The sequence below is a fragment of the Lepisosteus oculatus genome, chromosome 5, assembly GCF_040954835.1.
Source record: "Lepisosteus oculatus isolate fLepOcu1 chromosome 5, fLepOcu1.hap2, whole genome shotgun sequence".
NCBI lineage: Eukaryota > Metazoa > Chordata > Actinopteri > Semionotiformes > Lepisosteidae > Lepisosteus > Lepisosteus oculatus.
This window is the reverse complement of record NC_090700.1, coordinates 17,588,455-17,607,151: the sequence shown is the minus strand read 5'-3', so window position 1 is coordinate 17,607,151 and position 18,697 is coordinate 17,588,455. Positions and strand designations below refer to the sequence as shown.

The 18,697-nt window shown below is 38.0% G+C and overlaps 1 protein-coding gene across 8 annotated transcripts in view; it reads left to right on the top strand.

Annotated features, from left to right (window-relative positions):
• LOC102694470 (high affinity cationic amino acid transporter 1-like) overlaps positions 1-18,697 on the top strand; it is a 42,026-nt gene that overhangs the window by 951 nt on the left and 22,378 nt on the right. Inside the window, exons 1-3 of one of the 8 annotated variants that reach the window (XM_069190187.1) lie at positions 297-311; positions 10,011-10,184; positions 16,861-17,273. In XM_069190187.1, coding sequence (XP_069046288.1) covers positions 16,904-17,273 — 370 coding nt within the window. In that variant the 5' untranslated portion in view covers positions 297-311; positions 10,011-10,184; positions 16,861-16,903. Of the gene's footprint in view, positions 1-290; positions 312-2,729; positions 3,045-10,010; positions 10,185-11,230; positions 11,333-14,172; positions 14,352-16,860; positions 17,274-18,697 lie in introns of those variants that run through there. The other 7 variants (XM_015341914.2, XM_015341913.2, XM_015341917.2 and 4 more) reach the window with 7 other exon arrangements.

Genomic DNA, 18,697 nt, shown 5'->3' with positions numbered 1-18,697 from the left:
GCTGTTTCGATTTGAATTTGCAAAACACCATTGAAGTAAACTAAATAGTGAGTCTAGATATCGGTAACACAAACGGAAACAAAAGTGTACAATCTAGCGAGCTGTGTAAGTACGTAGTAGCAAAAAAAATAAAAACACGAGAAATTAAATTTACATGATTTATGTTTCACTTTAGTAAATATTATTGTTTACTATAATGGTTTATTATTTTAGTAATGTTTGTTTAGATAGGTTGTTTAGTAAATAATCTTTACTTATCACATTCCAGAGACGTTTGTATCTGCGGTGAATGCTACAGTTTTAGGAACGAGGTGTGTATTTTTTTTTATTTAAAAGGTTACAAGTTGTAAAATAAGGTATTCAATCAGATTTTATTTTTTGGTGCGCGGTGTTGATTATTATATGCATTTCATGACTTATTGTATTGTGGTTTTATTTGTTGACAGCATTTTCTGAAGTCTCTCTCCCGTTGGAGAGTTATTGTAGTGAGACTGTGATGTCTTTATTTTGTCGAGTGAGGTGCACACTTCACAGCCCATGTTTTCACAGTGTTTACATACTGTAGATATCAACCTTTGTTAGTGTGCCTAGCCAGCCATAGGTGTCTAGACAGCTTCCCATCATTTTTAAAAAGGGTCCTGTAGCTTTTTTAAGTGTTCTGTCCCTCCTGATATCTTATGAAACAAGACAATAGTATTACTTAATATTAAAGTTAGGGAATGTGATTAGACATATATATTATTTCCATGAATAAAGTGAGCTTTTGAAACCTGTAGCGCCTAAATAATTTTGGAGTAATAGCAGGGAAATACAAAGAAGGGCTTAATTACTTGCATAAGGGTATGCTTTGCATACTTATTATTTGCTGGGTTATCTCTTTGTAAAGCTGGGTTGGTTTGCTTGCTTAGCTCATACACAGAGTTTGTGAGTCCTGATGCACACACCCATGGAAGTAGTGTGGGAGTATTTAACAATGCTGTGCTCGTTTTTTAGGACAGTCTTGTTTTAAGTTGGCGCTGTTTTTTTTTTTACAGGCAGATGATTTTGTACTTTGCTTCTTCCCTCTGCAGTATCTTTGGAATTTGGTTTGTTGCGCAGTGATTAGCTTGCAGTGATGGGACCATGTACTTATTTCCAGATCTGGGATGCTATCTGCAAGGAGTTTGTATGTTTTCTCTGAGTGTGCGTGGATTTAAGCTGGGTGTTCTAGTTTCCCCTCTTAGTCCAAAGATATATTTTAGTGGTAGGTTATTTGACTGTGTGTGTTTGTCTCTCTGTGCCCAGTGATGGATTGCTGTCCTATCTGGGGTATATGCCACCATGCTCCCATTCCTTGCTGGGATAGGCTCTGGTCCCCCTGCAACCCTGAATTGGATAAAGTAGTTAGAAATGTATGGATGGTTAATAACTGGGAGATGTGCTTGCTTCAAACAGCTTGAGCTCTGGATCTCAAGCCTGGTTCCTGCCACTAAACATACAGTAGGTCATGTCATGTGACAAGTCTTATTTGCAGACAACAAGGTAGAGTTCAGGAAGAGTAGTCCAGGGCATCCATAGTTTCCATTGGGAAAATAGCAACACTTACAACTTCCTGGGTGACTGTAGGTTGGAACTGATGTCGGCCAGAGAGGCATCTTGCCTCCAATCAGTGGCGACACTCCTGTAAGGCACTGAGGAGGTTGTGGCCCGCATGTTGAAAAATAAATGGGTTGTAGGAGTTGTCACTGTAAGCTTAGATGTAAAGAAACAATTTGTGATTACAAATAAAAAAAAACATAAAACACTTACCTTCTTTGGCCCAGGTCTGATCTTATGAAGCTGCTTGTATGATCAGAAAGTTATTTGCATGCCTCTTGTTACATTGCAATATGCAGTGAAATAAATTTCAAAACAAATGCATCCTTTTAATCCTTTTTCAGCATGTGATTGAGACAGATTATATGTAATATGCCTTGATGTGTGGCCTTTGATTCAATATTTAACAGTATAAATTAGTTTAGATTTAAAAGGCTTCTAGGACAAACTTATATGATTATTCATCTGTGTCACAGACTTAAAGAGAACTTAAAAACATGAAATTACCCCCCCACAGCATATTTCTCCTTAGGGTGTCCATGAAAACCGTTGAGAGCTAAAACTGAGACATTAGAGATTGTAATTTCTGTAGCAAGGGGAACCAATCTAGGTCACAACAGAATAGGTAAATGGACTAGTGTTTCCTGTCTGAGCCCCAGCTTGAACTGAAAACAAATGCCTGTTTGTAGTGTTAAATAAGGCTGGAAAATTCAAGCTGAGTTTATAGTTGGGTACCTGAAAGATTGCCTTTAATTAGGAAAATACTGTAAATCTGTAAGAAGCCAGCTATTCTTAGTTTGGGTTGTTAATGCATCGAGTTAAAAGAATGGTTTGTAATTAAGAGGCCCATGTTTCTTTGAAAAATGCTCATAAATGTCTCAGTTTGCAATTCCAAAATACAAGCAGCAGAGCTTTGTCTGAATCCAAGGATGGAACGCCCAGATAAAGAGCTGTTGAGTACCCATGTGACAAGTGCAACTCTCCCTGCTCCTGCTGGGATTTGATCCTGGTGGCTCGCTGGCTCGGAACACGCACAGTGGGACTCCCTGAACAGTGCATAACCTCTGCCACACCTTTGCTGTGGCTGAGGTTGACATTGTCTAGATTTCAGAGGGGGTGACTTTCACTCCTGTAACTAACTCAGCACACTGAGCCCTGTTACACCCACGTAGCGTACGTCATACTTGAGTGACTGGCTGAGGATTCGGCTGGCTCGACACCTTCTGTTCTGTGCAGGACTCGGGCAGTGATACACTGGCGCAGGAAGGCTGTCTAGTCATACCTCCGATTAACTGGCATCCACAGAGCGAAAGGATAAACCTCACTTCATTTACTCAAGCCTGGATGAGAGATTAGTCCAATTATGTGTGGAACAGGACGTGTGCAGCGGTGTCTTTTTTTACCACTTGTGAGTTGAAGGTTGAAAAAAAGGGCGTACAATATTGATAATTGGGTGCAATGTTGAATAGGTAAGAAAAAAAAAAAGGCAGCCGTGACAAAATATTAATCTTATTAATCTAATCTTAATCTAATATTTTGCCAGAGCTCGTGTGCTATTTCAGAAATAATAGGTGCGTTCACATCCTTTGCACAAATGTTTAGCCTTCATTCTATACGGTAGCTGTCCTGTGTAGACCATGTTAACACCACTTGGAAGGAGCTGGAAAACCTTTTCTTTCTTAATGTCTGATTATTAGTCTTTTTGAGGTGTTGGACCCCGTAATTTTTCACTTCAATACAGCTTGACATTTGTAAAGTAAATCTTTTCCTTGTTTTATTTTTTTTTATTTTTCAGTTTAGTTCAGGCAGAGCACAATACATTGCAGACAAGGAAATAAATCCCTAACCTTTTTGCTGTCATTTAAATCATTAATAATTCAACATATGTTTTTTTTAATTATTAATACATATTGGAAATAGAGTGCAACATATACCTTGTGAAGCACTCACTCAGACCTCCCATACTGATTACTTGTTACACAATGCACAGGGCATTACAGATGTACAGGGATCACTACAGGGAAATATTTGTCCCTGGCTACAAAAAAGAAGAGCACTTTATAATTTCATGGAACATAAGAAGTATTTTATTCCAAACAATTATGACTGCATATAGGAAGTTAAATACCTCAATGTTTTTAATGTAGTTTTTGCTTTGTCACGTTACCGTTTCTAGAGGTGCTGTGGAAACAACTGAGCTTTTATCTAAAAAGGCTTAAAGATACATCTAAAAAATGGAAGTAAGATATGTTTCATCTGGAATTCATACAAAAATGTTGGATAGTAGTGCAAGAATGCATTTTTTTGCCTTTCCCCTGTGGGCTGACGTTTTTGTACAGGAAGAGCTTTAGCATTTTCTACAGCATTCCCCTGAGCCGGTGCATTTCCTGCTGTGATCTTCCTCCAGTTGAACCTAAGGGTGTTCTTCATTCCTGCCACGGCACATTTTCCAAGTACAATCCTCTCTTTAATATTGCACTTGACTTAAGACAAATGGTAAAAAATGGCAAAATAAAATCTTTTATTACTGCCAGCAATATTAGTAGTTTAGGTCAAGAATTTTCCCCCTTTTCCGCCTTAAATTCTACTATCCACATGGAGCTTAACTGGAATTCCATGGTTTTAAGACTGGTCAGTTGCTAAGGTGATTGCTGAAGCAGTAATGTTGGATTTCACCGCTTTGTAATTCAGCATCTTAATATAGTTGCTCATATATTTGGGGTGTTCTTGGAATGTGTTATATTTTCATTATTATGCTTTAAAATTAGAAAGTAGCATTTTTAATGTTAAAATTAACATAAGTATTCATATTAAGGGGAAGCTACATATTGTGTGGGAGTGGAAGGATCTGTGCTTTACTAATAACTGGGCCATGAAACAACAGAAGTGATCAGTGATATGTTTGCCCTCTCTTTACCTGATTTTATAATTTAGCTTCGTTTTCTTCCTTTTCTTTAACACTGCTTAACCTGATTATACTGTTGCAATAAAATCTGTACATTTTAAAGATTACATTATTGTGTGGATTCTGGCAACAACTGGAATTGAACAGACTACTAGCTAACCATATTGCTGTTTTAGCAGTGTAGTAATTAAAAAATAAATAAAACTACACAATCAGTAAATATTGGAGACTCTTGCTGATTAGTTTAAGTGTAAAATTTACTCAAATTTCTCTTTTACCAAAAGCAGTACTTCATTCTCTATCGGTTCTTATTACAGGTGTTTCAAAAACCTGTAAGGAATGTATCGGAATAGAAAGTGTGGGACTTGTGATACATCTATGAAAGTTGTGTCATTCCACAGTCAATCAAAACACAGCAGTTTTTGTACTGACCTCCTTTGATTTTAATTGTTTTGCAAATATATTTGCTATTGGGAGAAATGGTTACAGAGTAAATATTAGCTGAACAGTAAGTGCCCTTCTGTTCATAAGCTCCAGGCTGTCAAATCCGGACTCATTTTGACCGCCACCTACTATTTACATAACCAAAACTTCCTCCACTAGGTACAGTAAGCTTTTGAGTATGGGACAGTATTTTTAATGTATTTTAAGGTTTCTGTGAAATTTGACTTCACCTCATTTAAAATGTGTGACCTTGGATTTTGTTCAAATTTTTGGTATAGGCCTATTTTGTCCTAGATTTTGACCTTTTCCTACATGTTTCATTTTCCTTTGTCCAGTTACAACACAGGAGCTGAAAGTCTCTACACAATAGGCTGTATTAGAATTAAACAAAGGCTTTACTTGTAATGTAATATACTCTTCAGTTAATGACATGATACAGAGAAATTAAGTCCAGAAGACTGTTGTGTATAGAGTTTAAGGGTTTTCATCTTTCTCTGTCTGACACACCACTTTTCATTTTAAAGTTGGCCACACTTTCAATAGGGACCCCCCACTTAGCAGTCTTAAAATAAAACAGTACAAATATTATATGTTAATATATTAACATAAATTATTACAAATGATATTTTTATCAATCATGTAATCTTGTAATCTAATAGCAGAATTACTGGTCAACTGCCCCAGTGCTGATATTTCATACAAACAAATTCAGAGTGCTCTCTTTTGCACAATTTATTTATTTTCTAGCCACTTCTTCCAATTCAGAGTCACAGGAGCCTGTCACACCAAACAACAGGCATAAGGCAGGGTACACCGTGAACCTGACATCAGTCCATTGCAGGGCAATAACACATGGCACAAACACACACACACTCACACCTAGGGTCAGTTTTCTCAGAAACTATTTAACCTACCCGTACGTCTTTGGACAGTGTGAGGAAACCAGAACACCCAGAGGAAACCCATGTGCTGCGAGGCAGCAATGCTAACCACTGCACCACTGTACTGCCCTTTAACACAGTCAAATCATTTTAAATGTAGTCATTCAATTCAAAATTTGGATGCTCCACAGTAATAGGTATTTAACCTGCACTGAGTGCGATTACTCGAGGACATATTTGAGGAAGAACTGCAGTGCTTTTTTATACAGAGCTTGAAATGAAAGAAAGACAAAGCAAAAAAATGGTGATAGAATATAGCATGTGATTCTTTGCACTGGTAGGGTTTCTTTTTGCTACACAAGAAAATGTGAATGTTCCAGTTTTCCATCATGTTTTGATTTGTCATAGGAGCCAGCCGCACCAGTCAGGCAGAGGGCCAAAAAATGCAAAACAACAACAGATGCTTGTTTAGAAAGGACAAAGAAGGGAACACAGGTGTAATGCTGACATGGGTCTCCGTGTGAAAACAGTCAATTCCTTGAATAATACCCCACACCACTGGCCCCAGTCACATGAGATGTTGTTTTGAGTGAAGCTCTCCTGACATGTCATGAAATTTCATTTGTTGTGCAACCTTCACATTCCTAGTATGTGGCCTTCAAAACAACATTATCAATGTGTCATTACCACTCAGAAACAATTGGGCTTTTTCTTTATATCCTTAACTTCTATTGTTACACACTACTTCATCAAAAGCTGCCAGTGTTTTTTAATGTATACATTTTACTAGTTAATTAATAATTTTACAAAAGACTTTAGTGTTTATTTTCTCCAAACTGGCTTATTTTACCCCTAATGCCAATGTTTTAACATGGCTATCTTTCTCTTATAAAATCATGTTAACAATCCCATTGATTTAAACTGTGCTGCCACTATATATATATATGTTTTGCAGTTGAATGTAATGGCTGCGCTAGAAGTCTAAGATTAGTTAAGGAGATAATTTAGACCTTCCATTCTTTCTGTGTAATAGGTACTGTATTTCAATTTTTTTAGTTATATGGGTTTACAGCATTGAGTTAAGAACACTCAAGAGAGAAATATCTAACCAATTCCACAGACATCTTCTCTTTAGGGATAGAATGTTTTCTTATTTTTACTATTGACCATATCATTTTCTTGAACAAACAAGTGCACTGGTAAAGTTGCCAAAGGATAAAACTGTAATAAAGTGATGCAAGTGAAGCTGTGGTTTACAATACTGCTGTATGACTAAACTAAATTTACTAGATTGATTGCCTAGTTTATGCAGACCACAGTTCTAATGGTAGACAGTATCAGTTGCCCAAAGTTGTTGAGTCAGAAGTGAAGGCACCAAGGACGTACTTTGCTCAGACCAGATTTTCCTTGCTTAAAATCATTTTCACAGAAAACGTGCCAATTTTTAGTTATTGAAAGATAAACGATTTTCACCCATTTGGCTGCTCTTCCTCAGTCTTAGAACTTTTTTGAGTTTTGAAGGTGAGGTTTTTCCAGATGACGAGGAGGTAACAAATCAAGTGTGTGCTGGTATGCTGGAAATATCGTAATCATAGCCTGGTCACCTGCGTGGCGGCTTGGCTGCTGTCAGGAGGGAGTTTTTCAACATGATTGGTGCACGGAGGACTCTCCCCCTCTCTGCCCATCTCTTAATTTAGCCCTGGGATACAAGCTTGGTGTTAGACATGCTAGTCCCATCTGTTATTGCCAAGAATGTTCCTTCCTGCTTCACGGATGGGCCTACTTTGCCAGGTTCAAATGTAAACTGCTGGTATTGTGCCTTGTACTAAATACAGAACTGTATTTAGTATTTATAGTGCTTTCATTTTTCCATGCTCTGCTTCCTGACCCTTCAGAGGGTGAGTGGATGCTGGTATTTGTTAGAACCAGTTCAAACCTGTTCTTTTCATGACCCTGTCCCTTTTCATGGGTTGGTGATTGCAAGGTGAATTGCATGTCACTTCCGTTTGTGAAGTACTAGCTTTATCTTATGAAGGATTGGACCTTTCCAGAGCAGTGCGGCTCTGGCCTCCCATGGTATTAAAGGAGTAACTTGAGCATGCTTCCAGTTAATGGAGGTCTAGCATATTGTAGCAAATTATAGGATGAAACATGAGCAGAGTTAACATGGAGTAGAAAATAGAGCATACTGAAAAAAACTGAACAGGCAGTTTGGCACTACACAATATACAGGTTCTTCTCAGTTAGATGGTCAGTTAGAAAATAGAAGTTTATACCACACTGTGTGGGAGTACTTAAACAGTACATGTTTTAACTTACTCTGTAAATCACAATAAGCAGTGTTTAATAAGCAGAAAACAAATACAGTATGTATACATACAAGGGTGTTTACATTAGAAATTTAAGGTCACTCTTCTCGTGGCCTGCTATTGATCACTGAGCTGTCTGTGACAGGTGGTGTTTCAGTATTGGCTTTGACTACTGTTTATGTTCTAGTGTATTTTAGGTCGAGGAAAGAGCGGTGCGCAGTTTGCAAAGCTCTAGGACTTAACAGATAGATCATCAGCCTTTTCAGGGACTGAAGTAGGAAACAGCACATCAGACATGGTAATAGGTTTGTAGTGTATCCTTGAAGGAGAGAAGATTTTCTCTTTAGTGTTACCAAATGTGTGTGTATTAGGGACTCAGTTTAAGAAAAATGTGTCTTTCTATGCATTGTATGTTTCTATTAAATGTGGGCTATGATGCACAAGGAATGTGATTCACTTATTTGGCAACTGTATCTCACATATTACTCAGCAGATTTGAGTACTGGTGAGCATAAGAAATGTACTAGGAACACTGTGTATTTTTTGTCTGGAATATACAGCCTGTTGTATTTTAATAAAAACATTGCTCACAAGTCACCTTGCATATGTCATCAAACAAATGTACAGACTAAATAATAACTCAAGACATTTTTTCCAATCTTGATAAACAAATATCTTTTAATGTTACTGCTTATTTTGTAAAAGAACTGTTGATGTGCCAGTTTCAGAAGATTCACATTGCTTGGTTTGTAACGGACAGTACGGACATTATTGCTGACATTAATGTAAGAGGAACATACTGTGTTAAGATTGGTGTAGTCTTTGGCACAAGAAGTGCATGCTAAATCCTGCAATAGGAGATTGCCAGGCTGAGTCTAGGCTGTGCCCTCGAAAGGTAGTGTTAAAATAGATTAGTGCCAGTGGCATCTTCTTTGTGAAAAATTTTGTTTTCTATTTGTTTCATCTACTTTATTATCAAAATTTGAAAAGAAACAAACCTGGGAGCAGCGGTAATGTGGGATGTGTAGTACTGTATGTGTGAATAGTTTGGATTTTGCTGTAGAGACTTCAACTGAATAGTTCATGCTGATTCACAATGAGTCATCAAATAAGAAAGGGACTGATTTGTTGCATTTGAAGAATACTACTTCAAAAGATAAAGGTGCTGATAAAATTTTGTTTTCCCACATCTGATTTACGCAACTTTGCCAATATTGGCAATTTAAAAAAAAAGTCAAACCGAGTTTTAAATGGACTTTTTGGGATATTAGTTGCAGACAAAAAGATAATTATCTTTAAGTATGTGTAATTTCTGTTGTGTGGTCATACGCTTTCCTCTTATTAGAAACTCAGAAAATCCTTTATTCTTTTGATTCTGGTATATTTAGTAAATTAGTCATGTTTGCAGACAAAACCATGTAGGTGGATAGGCAGTTACTTTAGAAGCAGCAAATAAAATTCTGAAGTATTTGGATTAATTCAATTTGGCAGTTGACACTTAATACAGAGAAATGCAAAGCATTACATGTAAAGTAGATAGCAAAAACAAATAAATACAAAAATGGGAAATGCTTAGCATAAAGGTCACACTTACCAGAAAGACATGGATGTTTATGTTGACATCTTTTACACCTTTTAGACATTGTTGTGAAGTAAAACAACATTTAAGGCTATACAGTTAAAAGCATAACATGTAAAGCAATGGTTATTTATTTAAGGTTTAGCTGCCATGACATTAAAAATATACTGCTGCTCTGGAGTTACAGAGAAGAGCAAGCAGATACCTTCATGGGCCTAAGGGAATATGCTACATTGACAGGCTGAAGGAAGCAAACCTTTTTAGACTTGAACTAAGTCAACAATGGGACCTGATCAAAGTTTTCAATATCCTCACAGGCATTGGCAAAGATCCACTGAAACACAAACCAGAGGACACGAGTTGGAGTTATGGGGAAGTGCATTTAAAACTGAGAACAAGAAGCGCTTGTGTACACAATGGGATGTGGGAGTATGGAACAATCTACCCAGCCTTGTTGTCAATGCTAATAAACTGGCTTCTTTCAAAAAACGGTAAGATGAGATCCTTGGATCAATTGTCTGTTAACTAATGAGCTAGATGGGTCAAATAGTCTCCTCTGGTTTCATATATATACTCCTTTATTATATTCTTATTTTATTATAAAGAGTACTGTAGGTTATCAATGCAGTATCTTTTCATACAGTATATGAAATTGAAAGGTTTTGGTTTGATCATGTGTAGCTGACACTAGCCTACCCTGAGAAACAAGCAGACTGTCAGTTTCACCTCATTTCGTTGTCGTAAGCAATGTCATAGCTTATTGTTGTGGCAATTTCCACCTGAGTCGGATGAGAGCTGGAAGACCATTGGCTCGTGTTGTGTATGAGAAGCCTCAATAGGTGGCGCACTGCACAAGTTCATTAGAGTAACTTAGCGGAAAGGAGGCTAAAATGAGTTGGGGGGGGGGCTGCTGGTCACAGGGAATGGCCTGTACTAGATGCTTAACATGATCAGGCTGTATAGTACAGAAAATAACTTTTATGCAGTGTGTTGTTTAATGTGCTGCTTAAACTCATGGCAATTTAAGTGAAGCTGTATTGTACAGTGGCAGTGCAGCTGTTGGAACTCCCGTGTTCCATTTGCAGAGATCGGAGACGACCAAAAACTGGAGGGTATCTATTCCTGTTGATATCAGTGGTACAGTATGCTGATATCAATAAAATTGTACACTCAGGTTCACAGACACAAAGACTATTGTTAGTCTTGACACAAAGTTTTTGTTTGAGTTTCAAGACTCAAGACTTGATGGTTCAGGCCAGAGGTTTGTTTTGGTACTGGTCAATGAAGACCTTGTTACAGATACATCCAAGCATGCTGTGCGTGTCTGCAGGTGATATCGGGTACAATGTAAAAAGCAAAGCTAGTGCTTTAAATGTGACAGCTTGGCGCGATGTAGGGCGAGTTTCCAATTGTCTGTGGTGAATGGAGTCTTGGGGAGGACGATAACATTGCACTTCACTGCCCTGTGTGTGATGGCATGTGCAGCTGCTGTGACCAGGTCATGTGATGCAGCAAGTTGCTATTTGTAGGAGGGCCTCCTAACGGGATGTACTTAGTGGAGTGAGAAGAGCACGTTTCTGCAAGTGGATCTGTAACAGTGAACACTGCTCTATCAAAATCTGAAGCCTTTTCTTTCTCCGTGAGTATGCAGGAGTCCTGCTCTGCAAGTGAAGCTTTTATACATCTTCTTTATTGTTCTCCCTTCCTTAAAAATAAGTAGCTAAACCATATTTTTGTGGAAAATTTATTACATAACTATGCTTTGTGTTGCCTATTGTCATGCAGTTACAGTATAAAATTGAGTCTTCTGTACTACTTGTATCTAAAGTTGTAAAGGCTATTTAGAAAAAAAAAGTATAAATAAACGGCATTGTAAAAGTCAGCAATAAACTTATTCATACATTTTTCCAAATATGTACAAATAAAAAAATATTCTAAAGATTGACAAATACTGTTTCAGTACTTATTTCTCTTTGGAATTAGTTTTTCATTCTAATTCATTCTGTTGATATAACATGTAAACTGCTTTTTTGTAAGAGAAAGTTTTTTTGTAGGTTTTTAATTTAATTTTCAAGCAGTTTTAACTTCTAGCATTATTTACAGTGTGCTTTGTCATGACAGGAATGTGTTTAGGAAAAAGTAAATATACAAATGTATTCAAATTTGAATTTCATTGAAACCCTATTTCCACCCGTGTGAACTTGATATTTACACTGATAATAAATATGTTTGATTATTGTTTTTCTCTTCCAAGGAATAATATGGATACAAGGAGTTGAAGGAACTGTGTATTGTTTTTAGATTATGTCTGTTTATATTGGAGTGTTAGTTTCACTGTTTTGCTACACTGGCTGCTTTTTGAAGAATAGAATACTTCATATAGAATACTCATAAGTGGTTAGAAAACCATTTGTTTAAAAAAAACGTATTCTAGATTACATTGCAAATATGCAGTTCCCATATTTTCTTTGAAAATCTAACTTTCACATATTTTATGAGATTAACCCTAGTCTGCATATTTGTAGCTATGAAGTTTGTTTTTCTTGGGAGTGGACTTGTGCAAAGATTTGACTCAGATGTCCATTGTGTGTCCTGTTGAAATTATAAAGATTTGAAGATTGCTGAAGTTTTTTTTTCAGGTTATTAAATTGCTGTGGCATATCAGGGACTATATTTATCTTTGCTTTTGCATTGAGTTTCTCGTGTGATTTAGGAGAATTGTTGTACATTTCTGCTGAAAAAAATTGGTGTTTATACCATCATTCAAATTTGGCAACAAAATGGAATGTGTCTTACAGTAAGATGGATAATCCTGGACATGTATTCAAGTTTGTTACTAGTCACGCTTAATGATTTCCTGCTGGGCTGTGAATTGTGTACTCATAGAAAAAACTTTACTTCTTGTATATGCTTTTGAGATAATCTAGATCATAATGACAAGTTTCAGTGTCGATAATTCCGGGAATTGCAGAATGTAGAATATGTGCAGTAATAGAGCTGGGAGTTAGACCTTTAATAGGTTGTAGGTTCAATTTTAAAATCAATTATTCCCTTAACAGAGAGCTGATGCAGAGAAGCCAGAACCACTGTAGGTTCTTAATGTACAGGCAGCTACAGCTTGGATAACAGATTTCTGTTACCTGTGAACAGGTTGCTGTTGAGGTACTGGCAATGAAACCATTACACTAAAAGCTCCCAGAGGAACAATGCACCATCTTCTCGAGATCAAACATTGAAACCATATAGCACATGTGGCCTTTTATTCCTTGATGGGGAAAAAGTGATCTTTTGAATGTGTGATTAAATTTGGGTTGAAAGCTATACCTAGATTCATGCTCTCCGACGGTTAAATTTAATCCGATCAATGACTACTAAACCAGTCCAGGGTTCTCATTTGATGAGGAGAACCACACCACATTGCCTCAGCATTACAATTTGGTAGCAGAAAAAATTGCTTCATTTTAATTTCTCTAAACTAGGCAGTTTATATAGAGATAAATATATGTGTATTGACCATAGTCTAGGAATATAATTATGTGTTATTCACAGAGTGAAATCACATGTAATAGCTGCAGATAATCTGTTTAAATCACAACAATTTGAGATCTTGAGAAGGTCGGTTTTGAAAAGGTAGTGTTTCTAGATCAAATCACTGCGGCATAACTGTGGATAATGGACTAGGGACAAATTAATAACAAGTTGTCCATCCATTTTCTAACTGCTTCTTCCAATTCAATGTTGCGGGGGGAGCTGGAATCTATTCCCGCATGCCTTCGGATGCAAGGCAGGCAGAGCAGACGGATACAGTTACGCATACACTCACATCATGGGCCAATTTTCCCCAAAAGCCAATTAACTTACCAGTATGTGTTTGGACAGTGAGAGGAAACCGGTGCACCTGGAGAAAACACATGTGAATAAAGAGAGAACATACAGCACAAACTCCATGCAGAGAGCACTCCTGGTCAGGAATTGATCCCAGAGCCCCAGCACTCCGAGGCAGTAATGCTAAACACTGCACCATGGTGCCGCCAATAACTAGTCATAAAAATGCAAACATTCTTTTAATTTAGCTCATAATCTCAGCAATACCCCATACAGCATTCCAAACTAAAAATAGAGTGGTTATTTCTGTAGATCGTATAGAACCAAAATGTTTTGGCAGTTTTAGTACTGTGGCTTAAAGTGGTTTAAAGTTGTCATATTTTAAAACAAAAATGAATCTGTAACTCAATCCACCAAACATTCTAGGATTCCACACACTACATGACTAAAAACTGGAAAATGTAAAGAATTTGGTGATGTATAGTATCCATCTGGTTAGAAGTTTGTTTCATAGGGATGCAGGCACTGCTACTGTATAGCAGACACAGGCAAACAAGCCACTGCAGATCAAGTGAATCCTGACACTGACATAATGAAGCCAGACAAACTTACTGTAGCTGTCTGGCAAGCTGGCTGAACAGTCAGCTACGGGACTGGCCAGGCCAGGTGGACAGACAGCCAAGCCAAGGTCTGAGTACAGACATGGCCTCAGAGTAGCTTGTGAGCTGTAAGACTAAGGAGCTATAAGGCAGGAAGAGACCAAGACCCCGGGTTGCAGGCAAGCAAGGCTGGAGACTTGTGGCATGCAGGGGATACCACAGATCCACCCACAGGTGAGCATCAGAGGCAGCTTAGATGTGGAAAAAACAGTTGCCAAAAGGCAAATAAACTAAAACAGAAAGATGTAATGAAATAAACACTGTTTCTTGAACTTAAGAAAATCATCAACAGACCAAATAAAGCTATGAGTATGTAAGACCAAGTTAGAAAATAGGCCCAAATTGCAACAAATGATCTAAGTCTCGATCCCCAAATGCAAAGAACACATTGAATGAAAAACTAATGATCCAGACAACAGTTAAGGAAGGACTGCCTATTGTGTCTCCTTAAAATTACACAGGAAATTAGAATTCTCCTTGATTATATTAATAAATAACTTGTGGTAGAGTTATGATTGCTAGATTTGTATGACAAATTGTTTTATACAGTGTCATTACAGGAATCTCCATTCTTGCAAAGAAAGTGTCATGGTCTAGTCACAGAGACGTTAGTGCATGGACGCCAAATAGTTACAAATCTGACTTAAGTGCTTTTAGTGTACTTCTCTTTTCTAAGAGAGCTCTTTTCTACAGATATGTGGGAAAAGATTTTCCTGTATGGTTTGTAGAACATGGGCTGTATTATATTTTTCACATACTTTTTTCTTTCTCCGCCATTTGCCTCAGCTTTTAAAATAATTAACAGCAAAAGGACTTCCATAAAGGAATTACATCCTTTAATATAAAATATAAATGGGAACACAGCACTTTTAAATTCAAGCTGCCAGATTACTAATATAAAACTGAGCTTGTTCTTCCAAGATTCCAACACAAAAATGTGCTTCATTAATGAAATATAATCAGTGCGATGTCTCAGTTTGTGGCCGCTCCCGGTAACATGACTAAATTACATGTCTGAAATAAGTCCACTTCATCCACCATATAGGCTGGTTGAAGTTAAATTTAGGAGCCGGTTTAGCTGCGACCACCTTAATTATTACTTTCCCAAAATATGCTGGCAGTGACCTGCAGATGTCCCAGACTGTTTCAAGGCAGAACCCTGCCTGTTCTCTTTATTAAGAGGTGTCCAGGATGCAGAGCACTATTCATCCATCCATTTTCTAATAATTTCTTCCAGTTCAGGGTCACGAGGGAGCTGGAGCCTATCCTGAGAAGAAACAGGCAGGCTACACCCTGGGCAGGACACCAGTCCATTGTAGGACAGATAGATCCCAGTGCGTACTCACACCTTGGGCCACTTTTCCCAGAAGCCAGTTTACCTAACAGTATGTCTTTTGGAGGAAACCCATGCAAACATGGGGAGAACAAACTCCATGCAGATAAGGTCTAGAATTGAACCCTGGAGCCCAGTGCTGGGAGGCAGCAATGTTAACTACTGGAATGATTATTTTAGGGAACTGGATGTTCTGTTCTACGGGCTGTCTTAAAAACAGCTGCTTTGTTTTGTGAATTGTAAGTTTAAAATTAGAAGAAATTAGATGATTAGATTAAAATTAGTGATTTCATTGTTTTGAATGTTTCAGATTTACATGGGTTGTTAAATTGTCTTGTATATTCAGATAGTACAGCTGCAAGGATATTTATTCAACTATCTAAAGGAACAGCATGTATCAAACTGTGTATAATATGTGTTTTGCAATATTTTTCCTACAGTATATGATTTGGTTTTAGTTCTGTTTGCTTATCTTCTAAAATGTAGGCTAGGAAACATTTCCCTGAACCAGAGGAAATGTGAGGTAAAATAAATGATTACTGGTTCTACTGGGATGTACGTTCTTCTAGCGGATTAACATGGGTGATTGTGCTGGTAATTAAACCAGAAATTCAACAGCAGCTACATTTGTTTACATTGATTAAGCAGTCCAGTTAGGGACAAAATTAAACTGAGTGATTTAGGAACTAAGGAATTCTTAACACGCTCTGTTCTTTCCTTTATTCTTATCAGATGTTAATGTTTTTTTTTGAATGAGGTGAAATTTTGTTTGATAGTCAATTTTAAAGAGCTTGACTTCTGATAAATTTTGTTACTTTTAAATGTTAATTGTTAATCCCATCCAAATGATCAAATAACCATTTAGCATGAAGGTACAGTGATGTAAAATGGGTAAAGCACGTGAAGTGAAATTTTATTCTAGTTAAATAGCATAGCTTCAAACACACGACTTCTTCACCCAGCTCATCCTGGAATGCATTATATTGTCATTTCTGAATACATATCCAAATGCTCATATCTAAACTGGTCAGGGTCATGAGAAAATACCGGAACACTTACCTTGTTGAAATGTGATGTTTTTGTGATTGATGGATATGACATGAAAAATATGTCCATATTAGACAATATGGACCCAGTTGAAGTCACTCTGTGTATCACAACTGGGATAACCCTGTGTTCTCTCTTTTTGTATTTGAACTTTTTTTAGGATTTTGATATTGGAGCTACTGTATGTATGCGGTTTAAAACAAGCTGGGGGGAATTTAGTCCTCCTACTTCAGTACCTTCTTTTGGGAGGGGTGAGTGATGTCTGTCCCTCTTCTTTTTTTTTTTTTCCCCCTCTTGGTACAGCTCTGCCCGCCTGCCCACGCAGCCCCACTTGACTGCAGCAACCATGGCCTGCAAGATGCTCCTGGGTTTCGGGAAGCAGCTTCTGCGGGTGAAGGTGGTGGACTGCAACTCCGAGGAGTCCCGGCTCTCGCGCTGCCTCGACACCTTTGACCTGATTGCGCTGGGGGTGGGCAGTACGCTGGGAGCCGGGGTGTACGTGCTGGCCGGGGCTGTAGCTAGAGACAACGCCGGCCCGGCTATCGTGCTGTCCTTCCTGATTGCCGCGCTGGCTTCTGTGCTAGCGGGGCTGTGCTACGCCGAGTTTGGGGCCCGCGTGCCGAAGACTGGATCCGCTTACCTGTACAGTTACGTGACTGTGGGAGAGCTCTGGGCTTTCATCACAGGCTGGAATCTCATCCTATCATACGTGATAGGTGAGTCACAACCCCTCCCCCCCCCCACACATACTTTCCCACCATCTGTCTTTCTTCCACCTGCTCTAAAATCAAATTTGTCATTTATTTCTTGTGTATGACCTTCAGAGTTTGTAAAACAATATTTTGGTTAACTTAAATAGAAACTGAGCCCTAGTTTCAATATGTAATTAGGCTGGAACATTTAAATGAGCGTGATAATACAATGGTAATTATACATACAACAAGATGTAAATCGGTGACTCTGAATCGCAGCCTGCTTTTGCAACAGGAGCTCATGTAATAAGACTACTCTCTTTTGTTTTTACATTTAGGAAACATAAAGAGTAAACTTACCAGTTTTGAAAAGTCAGTCTTTTTTCGCTGGGTTTTGTTTCGTTTTTCACTCTTTTTCCATGTTTACACTGTGGTCGGTATGCACCTGCCCATGTGTTAATGAAAACCAAAACTCATGACTACATTTCACAAGTTTCAGCCCAGCTCTGTTGTTTTTGCTCCATTGCTTTTCTCGTCTAATTAGTTTAATTTGTAATTTAATAAGCTCACAGTGCTTAATTTCCCTTTTGGTTTACTTTCTTTTCCTGCAAACGTATTGTAGAGCGTACAATAATAAGTTGGCAACGGTGTAGCTTAGTGGACTCGTAACTGGAAGGTTGAAGATTCAAATCCCAGGTGGGACAGTATACTGCATACTGTATTCAGCTTTTAGGTAAAAAAAAAAGGCAAAAACAAAAGACATAATGGGTATTGAAATGCATATTTGAACTTCCTGGGGAATTCTGCAGAGACCAAATTTTTCATAGTGAGTAAGTGACTTGTTAAATATCCACCAATTTTCTAACTGCTTTATCCAATATAGGGTTGCAGGGGAGTCAGACTAACCTGGCAAGCAGCAGGCAGGACACCCTGGAGAAGATGTCAGTCCATAGTAGGGGGGACACAGACACAAGCACACACATTCACACCTGGGCCAGTTTTCCCAAGGGCACCCAAAGGAAGCCCAGTGAAACATGTAGAGAGCATATAGTTTGACAGGGTTTTGTAAAAGTGTCTGTGGAAGTCCCCAGAGGTCCTTTTACAACCTTTTGACTTTATTCTGCTAGTATTTTCACGGAAAAACAAAATCAGGCATTTTTGGCTCTTTCCACGTTCATGCCTAGTTTCATTTAAATGGTAGTTTAAATACCTGGCAAAGTACAGTATTCCAGACAATATTTGGTTGGATTCTAAAGACAGGTGATGCTGTGCTCTCGAATAAGGCAGATTAATCTGTCCTGCCTACACAAGCCTATAGTTACCTAAGGTGTATACATTTAATGAAATGTTGTCTTTTTTAATTCAAATGATGAATCAAAGTAACAGCCCTATGCTATCTTCTTGGTTCCATGTCTTTGGCAGCACCGTGGTGCGCAGTTACACTGTGG